At 41.8% G+C, this 12,977-nt stretch overlaps 1 protein-coding gene across 4 annotated transcripts in view; it reads left to right on the top strand.

Annotated features, from left to right (window-relative positions):
* CELSR1 (cadherin EGF LAG seven-pass G-type receptor 1) overlaps positions 1-12,977 on the top strand; it is a 254,205-nt gene that overhangs the window by 126,166 nt on the left and 115,062 nt on the right. For all 4 annotated transcript variants that reach the window (XM_053254723.1, XM_053254725.1, XM_053254724.1 and 1 more), the window contains exons 3-4: positions 5,077-5,299; positions 7,214-7,329. In XM_053254723.1, coding sequence (XP_053110698.1) covers positions 5,077-5,299; positions 7,214-7,329 — 339 coding nt within the window. The remainder of the gene's footprint in view (positions 1-5,076; positions 5,300-7,213; positions 7,330-12,977) is intronic.

The raw sequence follows: 12,977 nt of genomic DNA, 5'->3' as shown, positions 1-12,977 counted from the left end.
CATGGCAGCTGTGAAAAGGGCAAATTCCATACTAGGGATTATTAGGAAGGAGATTGAAGATAAGAATGCTAATATTATAATGCCCTTATATAGATCTATGGTGTGTCCACATTTGGAGTATTGCGTACAGTTCTGGTCGCCATATCATAAGAGAGATATTGTAGAACTGGAAAAGGTGCAGAAGACAGAGAACAACCAAGATGATCAGGGGCCTGGAGCACCTTCCTTCTGAGGCTAGGCTACAGGATCTGGGGCTCCTTATTGATTGATTGATTGATTGATTGATTGATTGAATTTCTATACCACCTAATATAGAAATCTCTAGGCAGTGTACAGATTAAAACAAAATACAAATATAAAACATTTAAAATATCTAAAAACAGATAAAAATCACAATAAATAAAAACACTTTAAAATTTAAATTTCAGTTAAAAGCCTGGGAAAACAGGTATGTCTTCAGGTCTTCTTTATGTCTCCTAAAAGCAAATAGAGAAGGAGATGCTCTTACTTCATCAGGAAGCGTGTTCCAAAGCCCTGGGGCAGCCACAGAGAAGGCCCGGTCCTGAGTTGCCACCAAACGGGTTGGCGGAAACCGTAACTGGACCTCTCCAGATAATCTTAATAACTGACTGGGTTCACGACAGAGAAGATGTTCTCTTAAATACCCTTTAGTTAGGAAAAAGGCAGACTGCTGGGAGACATAAAGGTAAAGTGTGCCTTCAAGTCAATTTCGACTCCTGGCGCCCACATAGCCCTGTGGTTTTCTTTTGGTAGAATACAGGAGGGATTTACCATTGCCTCGTCTCGTGCAGTATGAGATGACGCCTTTCAGCATCTTCCTATATCACTGCTGCCCGATATAGGTGTATGCCATAGTCTGGGAAACATACCAGCACAGATTCGAACTGGCAACTTTCTGCTTGTTAGTTAAGCATTTCCCGCTGCGCCACTTAAGGTGACTGTGGGGAGACATGATCGAGGTATATAAAATTATGCATGGAGTGGAGAGAGTGTACAGAGAAAAAATGTTCTCCCTCTCTCATAATATCAGAACCATAGACCATCCCATGCAGAGGCATATCTAGGGACAATAGCACCTAGGGCAAGCACTGAAATTGCGCCCCCTGTCCAAACATCTGACACCTATCTTTCAGATAACTTTACCATAATATCAGCTGAAAAATACAAGTCAAGCTTGTTAATCTTTTAATATTTCAAAAACTATATGGCAGTGGACATAGCCAGACCAAAAAATGCTGGAAAACTACAAATTTCAGTATGCTGGAGCTCATGAAATACCCAAATACTACGTGGAGGTGTACTTGGAAAACTAAACAGAAGTGTCTATCTAATTCTCTACTATGCACTGTAGCATCACTATTACATAAGTTTTAAAAATAAATGGAGAATTTGACTTTTCCCAGATACTCTGAAAATAATTAAAGGATGTGCAGAGTAAACTGCGTCACTGCTTGGAATATATTCTAGTATTTCAGACAGTTAAAATGAGAGAAAGAGAGCAAGAAACTCCCAGTGGGCCTTAAAACTAAGGATTTCACACTGATTCAAAGACAATCTCACCATTAATAGCCATATTATTAAGACATCATATTTAACTCACTTATCACAAGAAGCAAAGTAAGAGCAAATGAATACAATCCTAGCTCATAAGCTTCAGCTCAGTATTCACAAGCCCTGATTCTCTGTACATAGTGAATATGAATATGTGTACAATCTGAATATGTGTACAGTGACTTATATTATATTAATTTTTTAAAAAAACAATTCACCTGCAGCCCCTTCGAGGGGCTTCCTAAAGGCCATGAGGGGGTCTGCAAAAGTTCCCCTCCCCCCTCTGGCCTCTAGGGCCTCGCAGGGACCATTTGAGCATGTGCAGTGGCCATTAAAAAAAATTAAATGGCTGAAAACAAAATGGCCTCCACACATGCTCAAATGGCCTTTGCGAGGCCTGGCATGGCCTAGGGACTCACAGAGGCCATTTGAGCATGCACGGTGGTCATTTTGTTTTTGGTGGCCATTTAAAAAAAAAATTTAAATTTTAAAAAATGGCGCCCCCCTTCAAGTGGCGCCCGGGGCATGTGCCCTGCCTGCCCCACCCTAGATACGCCCCTGATCCCATGAAACTGAAGGCCGGGAAATTTAGGACCAACAAAAGGAAGTACTTTTTCACACAGTGCATAATTCATCTATGGAATTCTCTGCCACGGGATGTGGCGATGGCCACTAGCTTGGATAGCTTTAAAATGGGCTTAGACAAATTCATGAAGGACAGGTCTATCAATGGCTACTAGTCTGGTGGCTATAGGCCACCTCCAGCCTCAGAGGCAAGATCCTCTGAATGCTAGTTACAGGGGAGCAAAAGCAGGAGAGAGGGCATGCCCTCACCTCTTGCTTGTGGGCTTCCCAGAGGCATCTTGTGGGCCACTGTGTGAGACAGGATGCTAGACTAGTTGGGCCTGATCCAGCAGGGCTGTTCTTATGTTCTATGATCATCTATCTTCAATTCTCCAGTTCACCCTTGGGTCACACATTCAAGTGTCTGCACAGTGTAATGCTTAACATCTCCTAAACATTATCCCTGGAATATCTGTGTAGCTGCAAAATACTGTCCCTGCACCTATAGCCTACTATCAAAGTAATGTGTATTGCAAAGTATTTATTGGCAAGCCTTGCAGCCCAATCTTAATCACGATTCGTCAGGTGTAATTCCCTCTGAATTCAGTGGGAGTTATATCCTAGTATGTATGTGAGCCAGCGTGGTGTAGTGGTTAGAGTGCTGGACTAGGACTGGGGAGACTCTAGTTCAAATCCCCATTCAGCCATGGTACTAGCTGGGTGACTCTGGGCCAGTCACTTCTCTCTCAGCCTAACCTACTTCACAGGGTTGTTGTGAGGAGAAACTCGAGTATGTAGCACACCGCTCTGGGCTCCTTGGAGGAAGAGCGGGATATAAAATGTAAAAATAAATAAATAAATAAATAAATAAATAAAGTATGCTTGAGACTGCAGCTTGAAATCATTGGCTGTCACATCTGGATAGGCACAGAGAAGATGCTGGCATGCAGAAAGCAAACATTGTGTGAATGTGTGTGAGATGGAACTGGTTCACACAAGGCTGTAGCATACAGGATGGACATGTAGTTTGGGCTGAGGAGCTCAAAAACTTTGTGTGAACTGGAATATATATGTGTAAATTGATATATTAAAAGGTCCCTCACTTTCTGTCTCACTTCTCATGTTCACATGAAGAGTTTGCTCATGTGAACTAAAGGTTTTCTTTAAAGTGGGAAAGAAAGCCTGAGCCATTGACGCCTTCCTTTGTCCTACTTCATGTGCAGCTTACGTGCTGAGTCTGTGTCGAAACCAGTCCAGAGAAAGAGAGTGGGTGACATCCAAACCAACACTGTACATTCCCTGCAACATATATGGACTGAGAAAGAGGCTTGCACAACAGATTGTGCAAGCGCAGCCTGTTACACCAGTGCAACACTAATCTGGTATGCAGGCTCCTGGCTTAGTGGAACTAGCCCATGTAGCATCCTTGCACTATGGCAATTTGTTTGCCCTGGAGCAATGTTAGTCTAGATGTCAACTGATGAATCTTATTTGCACAGGTTTTTAGCCCCACATTGTTGCTGACTGTCTTGGGCCTTTCACAGGTAACTGGGCATCCTTAGCAAATTTAATACTCTGTCTACCTCTGCATCTCGTACTTTCCCCTTTTCTGTACCCCTGAGAAAACAATCCTGATATTGTTTACAAAATCACTTGACTTTGGATGAAAAAGAGAAAGGCATTGTTCCCTCTTTCAGATTTCTTCAGACTCACATTCGCAGCTTGAAGGTGTAAATCTATCCAAGGTTCAATCTAGTCAATGAGTTAGGATAACTGATGGAGTAAACAGGCCCGGCTCAACTAAAGTCTAGTGCCCTGTTGTGGTTTTTATTATTCCATGATTGCAGCCATATGCTCCACATCCTTTTGCTAAAGACAAGTACCCCCATGCCCATCTTGAACTATTATGCATGATTTTTCTGCTGCTAACCTCATGAAAGCACTCAAGGTTTTAAGTGGGCAGCCCTTAATTTCATATCTAGGAATAAAGAGTAAGAACACTCTTCAAGGCAGAGGTGGCCACTCTTCCAAAAAGGGCAGGAGGGAACTGGAGGAACGAGTGGAGTGAGCACACTGGTTTGTTGACTTGCCAAGAGGCATTCTTGACCTTGGTGAAATTTGCAGTGCTCACTCATGTGTTGATTAAGTAATTTTAATTCAAAGCTGGCTGGTGTTCCTATTCATAAGAACGATATTGATTTGAAGATTACAGACTATGCTGACAGCTGTCCCTTCTTTTGTTTGTTTGTCTGTCTTATCTTGTTTGTTTGTCAGATCCATTGTCCTTTCAGCCATCACTCCATTGGAAATCAGAATTTTTTATCATTAGGTCTCCTCCAACTTAAACCGAGCAAGTTCATACTTGGCCCTTTATGTAGACCTGTGCCATTCTCAGTTTCAACATGCAAAAACATATTGGCTCTCAAGAGCCTATTGTGATTTCTGGGAATAGGAGGATTGGCTCTGATTAGGCAGCAGATATGATTCTATCCTTGTATTGTGGGTTGAAATCCATTTTGATTTGAAAATATTTTAATAGATATCTCAATAATCCTTTTGACTGTGTGTCATCTTATAGCATATCTGTCATGCCCTAGTTTTCTCAGGAACTGTGACAATTACGTTGAACTGAATGAAATGAATGAAACACTTTGCAAAACACAAAGCCTGGTTTACCTAGCAGAGGGCATGAGGAGGTCTTCTAGTAGAACAAGGGCTGACTGAGACCTGCTGCCCAAGCACCTACAAGTTGCGGCATGTGGCTAGGACTGATAGCTTTGTTTTGTGAAATTACAAAATATACAGCCAATGCACATGATCTTTTTCGTGGAATTCTCAAGTCTCTACAGTCTTATTGGCCGTTCACTTTTGAATTATTCCAGGTTTTGGAGGCATGTTCTTCATTTCTCGGCCCTCACTGTTAATCTCTCTGTCTTTTAGGAGACTACTGTGAAGTGAATGCTCGCTCTGGACGCTGCGCTCCAGGAGTTTGCAAAAATGGAGGAACATGTGTGAATCTGCTCATAGGAGGTTTCAAATGTGAGTGTCCCCCTGGTGAATACGAGAGACCTTATTGTGAGATGACAACAAGAAGCTTCCCTCCAGAGTCGTTTGTCACCTTCAAGGGGTTAAGGCAACGCTTCCATTTCACTGTCTCTCTTATGTAAGTTTGCTGCCTTTCCAAAGTCATATGAAGCCTTATACGGTCACTCTTTCTATCAGCTATAAAACAGGGTGCAAATGTAGTAGTGTTTGACTTTTCATTCTGAGGATTTTGCTGTACATCTTAGAAGGGTGATTGTTGCTTTTTGAATTGAGCAACAATCTTATACATGTTCTTATACGCATTTTTGGTTCTTATACACATTCTCTCAGGTGGGTAATTATTTATTTCAGGATGACTATGGATATAGTTTGAATTACAAAATATTTGTCACAGCATATTTTATGTCTTAGGGACACATATTCAGTACCAAGATGTCTTGTATCTATCAGCTTCCAATTCCCTTGAGAGCAGAGTACTGAAGACTTCTCTTAGTAAAGTTCATCCACATTAGTATATTTTGTATTTTTAAAATAGCCCACATGGCCACATACCATCTTGCTATCTAGCAACATTTCTAGTTCATAAATTGTGTGGAGTGAACATTTCTAGTTCATAGTTATGTGTGCTATAATGCCATAGCCGAAAAATCAGATGCTATAAAACAGGAAGAATTAGTGGGAGCACAGAATCATCTGCATCTGCTTGTTCATTACAAGCTGTTTCTCTTTCTCTCTCTCTCTCTCTCTCGAGCATCTTGCTGTATTTTTGGATTACTTGTGAGCTGTATTCCACCCACTCGCAGGCTGCTACTCATACCAGTGTAGCCAACCAAGCTACTGTCAGTTACTTTCTTAAATAAATAGCTTTGGATTTGTAGTTTCTCAGAGCACCATCCAAATAACAAGTCCAGGAGAGGGATGGCCAGACTGGGTAGGTAGCAGCTGATCTGGAGATTCAGAATGTTATTAAATAAGTGGACTTCAGTCTTTGGAATGTTTAGGCTACAGTCCTAAGTCTACTGGGAAATGGGTTCCACTGACACCAGTAGGACTTACTTTTGCCTAGATGTTTTTCTAATAGTATGGAGGTGATGCCACAGTGGTCCAATACAATTCATGGTGTTTTGATTTTCTGTGTCTGCTGTATTGGTGCTGCGGACAGCTTTATATTTTGTCCAACTGTCTGCAGGCTGTCAAAGCACTTGAATGTCTACTCAGACTACCACATTGTTGAAGGGTAGAAGCTAACATCTTGACTAAGGCTGTGCATGCCCAGTGGGAAGAAGTGTCCATGCTGTGGAAGGCTTCCTGATGATTGCAGCACCAGCGCTTGCAAGGGAGGCCATTTTTGCCAATCTCCTCATCCCCCAGAAGTGCCCTTCACTATGCAAAAATATGTTTCTGAGGGTCACACAGACATATTTTCAAGTGGTGCAGGGCATTTCTAGTAGGAGAAGGGGAGATTGGCAAAAATTGCCTCCCCCACAAGCACTGATGCTGCTGGTAGTCAGGAAGCCTTTCAGAGCATGGTTGCTTCTTCCCGCTGTGCAATGCAGCCTTAGGATGTCAGCAGGTGTGGGAAACAGAGCACAGGACTTTTTTTTCTTGTGCAGAAAGGAACTAGTTTGATTCGTAACAGCTGGGGTCACCAGGCACAGAGAACAGTTTAGCCCCCCACCCAGTGGTATCCCTAAGTGCACCCCTTCACTTGATCACAAATACACAGAGAAAGATTTCCAATAGACCACATAGGCCCAGACCTAGGTGCCGTGTTCTGGACATGGCAGGGGGCAGCAGAAGGGTCAATTTTCTTTTAAAGTGGTGGTGGGAGGGAGAGATTCAGACTGATAGTTGCCAGACTGGAGGGTTCCCCAAGAGAAAGAAAAATGGTTCATTGCTGTAGTTAGGGACACATCTAAGCGTGCTTCTTGTGTTGAAAGAATGGCTGGCAATTCTTACATGACCTGTTTACAGAGCAGCTAGGCTACAGCTTACTCTTTCTGTGAAAATTGTGCTTCCCTGTCTGCTGTAGGTTTGCAACGAGAGAAAGAAACGCTCTGATTCTCTACAATGGCCGTTTTAATGAGAAGCATGATTTTATTGCACTTGAGATCATTGAAGAGCAGATCCAGCTGACATTCTCTGCAGGTAAGCTGTTTCTGTCTGTTTAGCCTGCTAAAACTAGCAGTAATCTTGAAAACTCATCAGTGACTTTATTCACTTGTCACACTGATTTATTTGCCTTTTGAACAGACTGTGTACAGTCTAAAATCCATTTGACAAGATCCCATTCCCTTTGCAGCTTGTGTTAATTATTCTTATTGCTTTTTTGTGGCTATAAATCTGGTGTTTTTTCCAGCCACCAACTATGGAACTTGGAGAATGCCTACGAGGAGTGTTTTATCTACAGGGAAAGAATGTCCTTTGCACTAAAACAGATTTCCATCTGTTTGGCAATCACAAGTTTCAACCTATCCTTTTTTGTAGCTTCTGTATTTACCAGCTTTCTTCCCATTGCTTTATTCTTATGATTTCCTACATATGATACCAAATCTTTTTTTCACTTTAGTCCATCAGTCGGCACCCCCACCTGTGGTTCATTGGTGTTGTTGGTTTCATTTAGATACATATCTCTCATATTGTTGCATTATGGTCCAATTTATATACATGCACAAATACTCATGGTCAAATATTTGCAGTACTGAAGAGCATTTGTCATAGTATTGAGCTGTAAATGTCCAGTTTTACAAAGTACTGAGTGCTCTCAATTTTCTTAAGGAATTATGGGATCATTCATTCGCTCAATCCTTGGAAATAGAAATAGAAAATCAAAAAGTAGTTCTATTTTGACTTCAAAGAAATTAACATGGCTAAATAAATTATCTAAAGAAGAAAATACAGAAATTGTGAAGACTGGCCACATACTTCTGTTGTATTCTTAATAGCTTTTTTGTCAAAGCTAATACAGTATAACTTCATGCCTTATGATTATATAAGCTTCTGGTTCCCAGATCTTCCAAGAAAATAGTTTTATTGAGAAAGTATGAAGCAACAAGTAAGACAGCTTGGATTCGTACTATCTTTCTAACACTAGTGACATCCATTATAGACAAAAGGGCTTCTCATCATAATTGGTCATAAAATTCTTTAGAAAGTGAATAACTCTAGATTGAAAGCAGTAATTTTCTGTTCATAAAAAGCGGTTTATAAATACAAAAATAAATGAGCCTTGATTCTTATCGATTTAAATTCTTACCAATTTAAATCTGATATATCCAGATTAAATTAAATTAAATTAAAGTGGAGGTGCCCAGCAACTCTTCTAATGGGTTTAGATTGGATCATTTTCAGTTTGTGACTCCTGAGTAAGTGAACAAACTGCTCGGACTGTATGTCCTACAACCTGTTCTCTTGACCCTTGTCCAACGGCTTATCTCATCTGGTAATTATATTATAAGAGAGGGTCTGGTAAATATTATAAATGCTTCTTTGAGGGAGGATAGGATGCCTCCTTGTCTTAGGGAGGCTATTATTAGACCACTTTTGAAGAAATCTGCATTGGATCCCTCTGAGTTAGCAAATTGCAGACCTGTCTCTAATCCTCCTTGGTTGGGTAAGGTGATTGAGCGAGTGGTTGCTTCTCAGCTCCAGGCAGTTTTGGATGACACAGATTATTTAGCTCCTTTCCAGACTGGCTTTCCGGTGGGGTTGAGATTGCCTTGGTCAGCCTGATGGATGATCTCCCAATTGGCGATCAACAGAGAGAGTGTGATTCTGCTGATCCTTTTGGATCTCTCGGCAGCTTTCGATACCATTGACCATGGTATCCTTCTGGGTCGCTTGATGGAGGTGGGATTGGGTGGCACTGTTTTACAGTGGTTCTGCTCCTACTTCTCTGGCAGATTCCAGATGGTGTCACTTGGGAACTGTTGTTCTGCCAAGCAAGAGCTGAAGTCTGGAGTTCCACAAGGCTCCATACTGTCTCCAGTGCTCTGTAACATCTACATTAAACCTCTGGGAGAGATTATCAGGAGGTTTGGTGCTGGGTGTTATCAATATGCTGATGAAACCCAGATCTATTTCTCCATGTCAAGTTCATCAGGAAATGGCATATCTTCTCGAAAGGCCTGCCTGGAGGTGGTAATGGGCTGGATGAGGGATAACAAACTGAAGCTGAATCCAAACAAGATGGAGGTACTGACTATCAGAGATCGGGACCCAAAAGATGGTTTAACTCTGCCTGTTCTGGATGGTGTTACACTCCCCATGAAAGATCAGGCACATAGCTTGCGAGTGCTCCGGAGCACAAAACCCTCCCTGTTTTCTCAGGTTGAGGCAGTGGCCAGGAGTGCTTTTTATCAGCTTTGGCTGATACGACAGCTACATCCATCTCTGGAGGTAAATTACCTTAAAACGGTAGTACAGATACTGATAACCTCCAGGCTTTACTAGTGTAATGCACTCTACGTGGGAGTGTCTCTGTATGTAGTCTGGAAACTACAATTGGTACAGAATGCAGCAGCCAGATTGGTCTCTGGGGCAACTTGAAGGGACCACATAACATCGATTTTAAGAGAACTGCACTGGCTGCCAATATGTTTCCCGGTGAAATACAAAATGCTGGTTATTACCCATAAAGCCCTTAATGGTTTGGGTCTAGGCTATTTAAGAGAGTGCATACTTTGTCATGAACCCTGCTGCCAGTTACGATCTTCTGGAGAGGTCTGGTTACGGTTGCCACTGGCTTGTTTGTTGGCGACCCAGGACTAGGCTTTCTCTGTGGTGGCCCCATGGCTTTGGAATATGCTCTCTGCTGAAATAAGAGCATCTCCTTCAGGGAGACCCTCAAGAATCACCTGTTCTCACAGGCTTTTAATTAGAATTAATTTTAATAATTTGTTTAAATAATTGTTTTATGCTGTTTTTATTTCTGTTTTATGCTGCTGTTTTAATTGTTTTGTGTATTTTAATCTGTGCTGATTTTTAAATATTATTTTAAATTTTTTATACCGCCTAGAGATGTGCATATCAGGCAGTATAAAAATATGATAAATAAGTAAATAAAATGAATTCTGATAGATTATGGAATTCATCCCTAAGAAAATGAGTACAGGAAGCATGTTTTCTTGTGTTGAAGGCAGTGATTTGTTGGTTTGGCAGGTGTAGAGAAAGGACTGCAGGGGCAATAATGCAAGTGGGGGACTACAAATGTCCACATCGCTAGAGAATTACTGGATGGTGGCCATTGATTTCAATGGAACTAAAAAGACTTCAGGCCAAATATTTTGACTTAAATGAGCTATGTGTAATTCTGTGAGTCATGGGAACTTTATAAAATCAGGATTCACGTCCTTAAATGCACTCTCTTGCATTTCATGCAAAATATATAATTAGATGTAAAGCATTTTGCCCAAAGCAATGCTTTCTATATTTGCTAATTGGAAATCAGCCTTATAGTAGCCAGAACTGATTGTTATCGAGATGGTATCAAGCATTCGTTGGTGTCTGTTACCTTCAAGCATTTTTTTTATCAAGACAAAGAGAGCAATAAAAAGGAAGGTTGTTCACCTTGGTTTTGCTTCTGCTTAGCCAGATACATCTTGCAAATGATTTGAGGTAAAGTATGTTGGAAGAAGAACATAGAGAAAAGAGCAACCCTACATTTGAATATTCATCATCCTATATATTACATTAGATTTTTGAGACATCTGTTTGTGTCTGCATATCTGCATGTTCTATTGTATGTTTTTTCTACGAAAAATCCTCTGTGAAAACACATTTCCCATTTTAAATGAGGCAGTCCCTAGGCTTACCTCTGGTATACGAACTGAACAAAGAGGCAAGTGATGGATCTCTTGTATTAAGCAGGGGGAGAGGAACTGTCTTTCTCCCTGCACAGCTTCCTTCCAGTGGCTGTTGCTGGTATCTACTATATGTTCATTCATATATATACATACATACACACATATACATACATATATATAGAGAGAGAGACAGAGACAGAGAGAGAGAACTTTTATTGAAAAGTGATGGTGGAGGAACCACCTTGCTGCATTACCATGGGTGACAGATCCCAGCGCTGTGGAAGAACAGCCCTCTATTCCTCCTAACCTTTTTACTGTTGCCACCAAGTAGACTTTTGGTATGGCTGGGTCCACTACAATAGCCCTTCACCTTTTATCAAGAGTTACAAAAAACAAATCAAAAAAACCTTCAGTAGTGTGGAAAGGCTTATAGGCATGGGGTAGAGACAAATAAACAATCTTCTAATTTTTTTATAACAAGAACGTTTACTTTTAGAAAAAAATTGTTCAGTTCATACATCACTTTTACAGCAAAACAACAACAAAAAATTCAAAACAGTTATTAACAGAGCAGGTCAGGGAAAAATAAAAATGGGAAAAACGCAATCACTGCCTGACTCTGTACTGGTCCCTACGCAGAGTCCTCTGTGCTTTCTTTTCAGCTTCTGGCTTGCTGGGTAGTCTCTTGTTCTGATTACAGCACAGGTCTGGGGCTCAATCCAGCCTGGCTCTTCTTTTGCTTCTAGTGATTTCAGCTAGGCTTCTCTTCTTGCTGGCTGCTCACTCTCTGAGCTCCTGGACTTCCTCTAGCAGACTTCCAGGCTCTCTTCCTTCTTCTGCAACCTCCAGCTCTGACTTCCTTTAGCAGACTCTTTCCAGCAAACTGCTGCTTCTGCAAACTCCATCTTTGACTTGCTCCAGCACTCTTTACTTGACTTCTCAGTCCTCCCTCTCTAAAAACTCTCTATATACAGTTTCTCTCCCCAACACTTCCTTTAACTCAGAACAAAAATTCCCTCCATTTTAAAAAGAATATTTCCTCCTCCAAAAATCAACTGCCTAACTACCAAAAAAGAAGTGAACTTTTGACCCTGCATCTTCTCCATACATAAGGATTTGCAAGCACAGAAATCCTATTTACAATAATGCAGAGGTTTTAGGAATATTGATGCAATATATAATTCATTCATAATACAAGGGCTATTTACAAAAAAGAAGAGGTTTGGGAATATTAATACACTTTACAGTACAGGGGCTTTTTTACAGAAACCCAAGAGGTAAAGTAACTTGCCTAGTGAGCAAGAGATTGCCAGTTCGAACCCCTGCTGGTATGTTTCCCAGACTATGGGAACACCTATATGGAGCAGCAGCAATATAGGAAAGTGCTGAAAGGCATCATCTCATACTGCGCGGGAGGAGTCAATGGTAAACCCCTCCTGTATTCTACCATAGAAAACCACATAACTCTGTGGTCGCCAGGAGTTGACACCAACTTGAAAGTGCAGCTTTACCTTTAAGAGGTCTAGGCCTTGTTCCTCCAAAGTGGTATATAAGAAGAAGAAGTAGTAGCAGTAATAGTAGAAGATGATGAGAACCAAGCTCTGATCCAGCAAGAGGGAACCACATGTGAAAGCAGTACCCCTATGCATTTAGCTAGTCTGGATGGAGGTGCATACCCACATCAGCATTAGAGTGTAGGGATGTGCACGAATTGTCTTCGGCACCGGCGGGGGTAGTACTTTAAGGGCGGGGGAGGGTGTACCCACCCACCCCTGCTGCGTTTCCCCCGCCGGCGCTCTGTAGATTTCAAGCCCCTCGGGGCAGCAGCGTTCCTCCCTGCCGCCCCATTCCCCCCGTCAGCCGGAAGTTGCTGGAAGTTGCGAGCGCGCGTGTGCCCGTCGTGCACACGTGTGCACGGCAGGCGGCACACGCACGACGGGCGCATGCGCGCTCGCAACTTCCAGCCACTTCCGGCCAATGGGGGGAACGGGG

Source organism: Hemicordylus capensis, chromosome 5 (genome assembly GCF_027244095.1).
Source record: "Hemicordylus capensis ecotype Gifberg chromosome 5, rHemCap1.1.pri, whole genome shotgun sequence".
Classification (NCBI taxonomy): domain Eukaryota; kingdom Metazoa; phylum Chordata; class Lepidosauria; order Squamata; family Cordylidae; genus Hemicordylus; species Hemicordylus capensis.
Note: the sequence above shows the minus strand (reverse complement) of the source record. Positions and strands in the feature narration are given on the sequence as shown.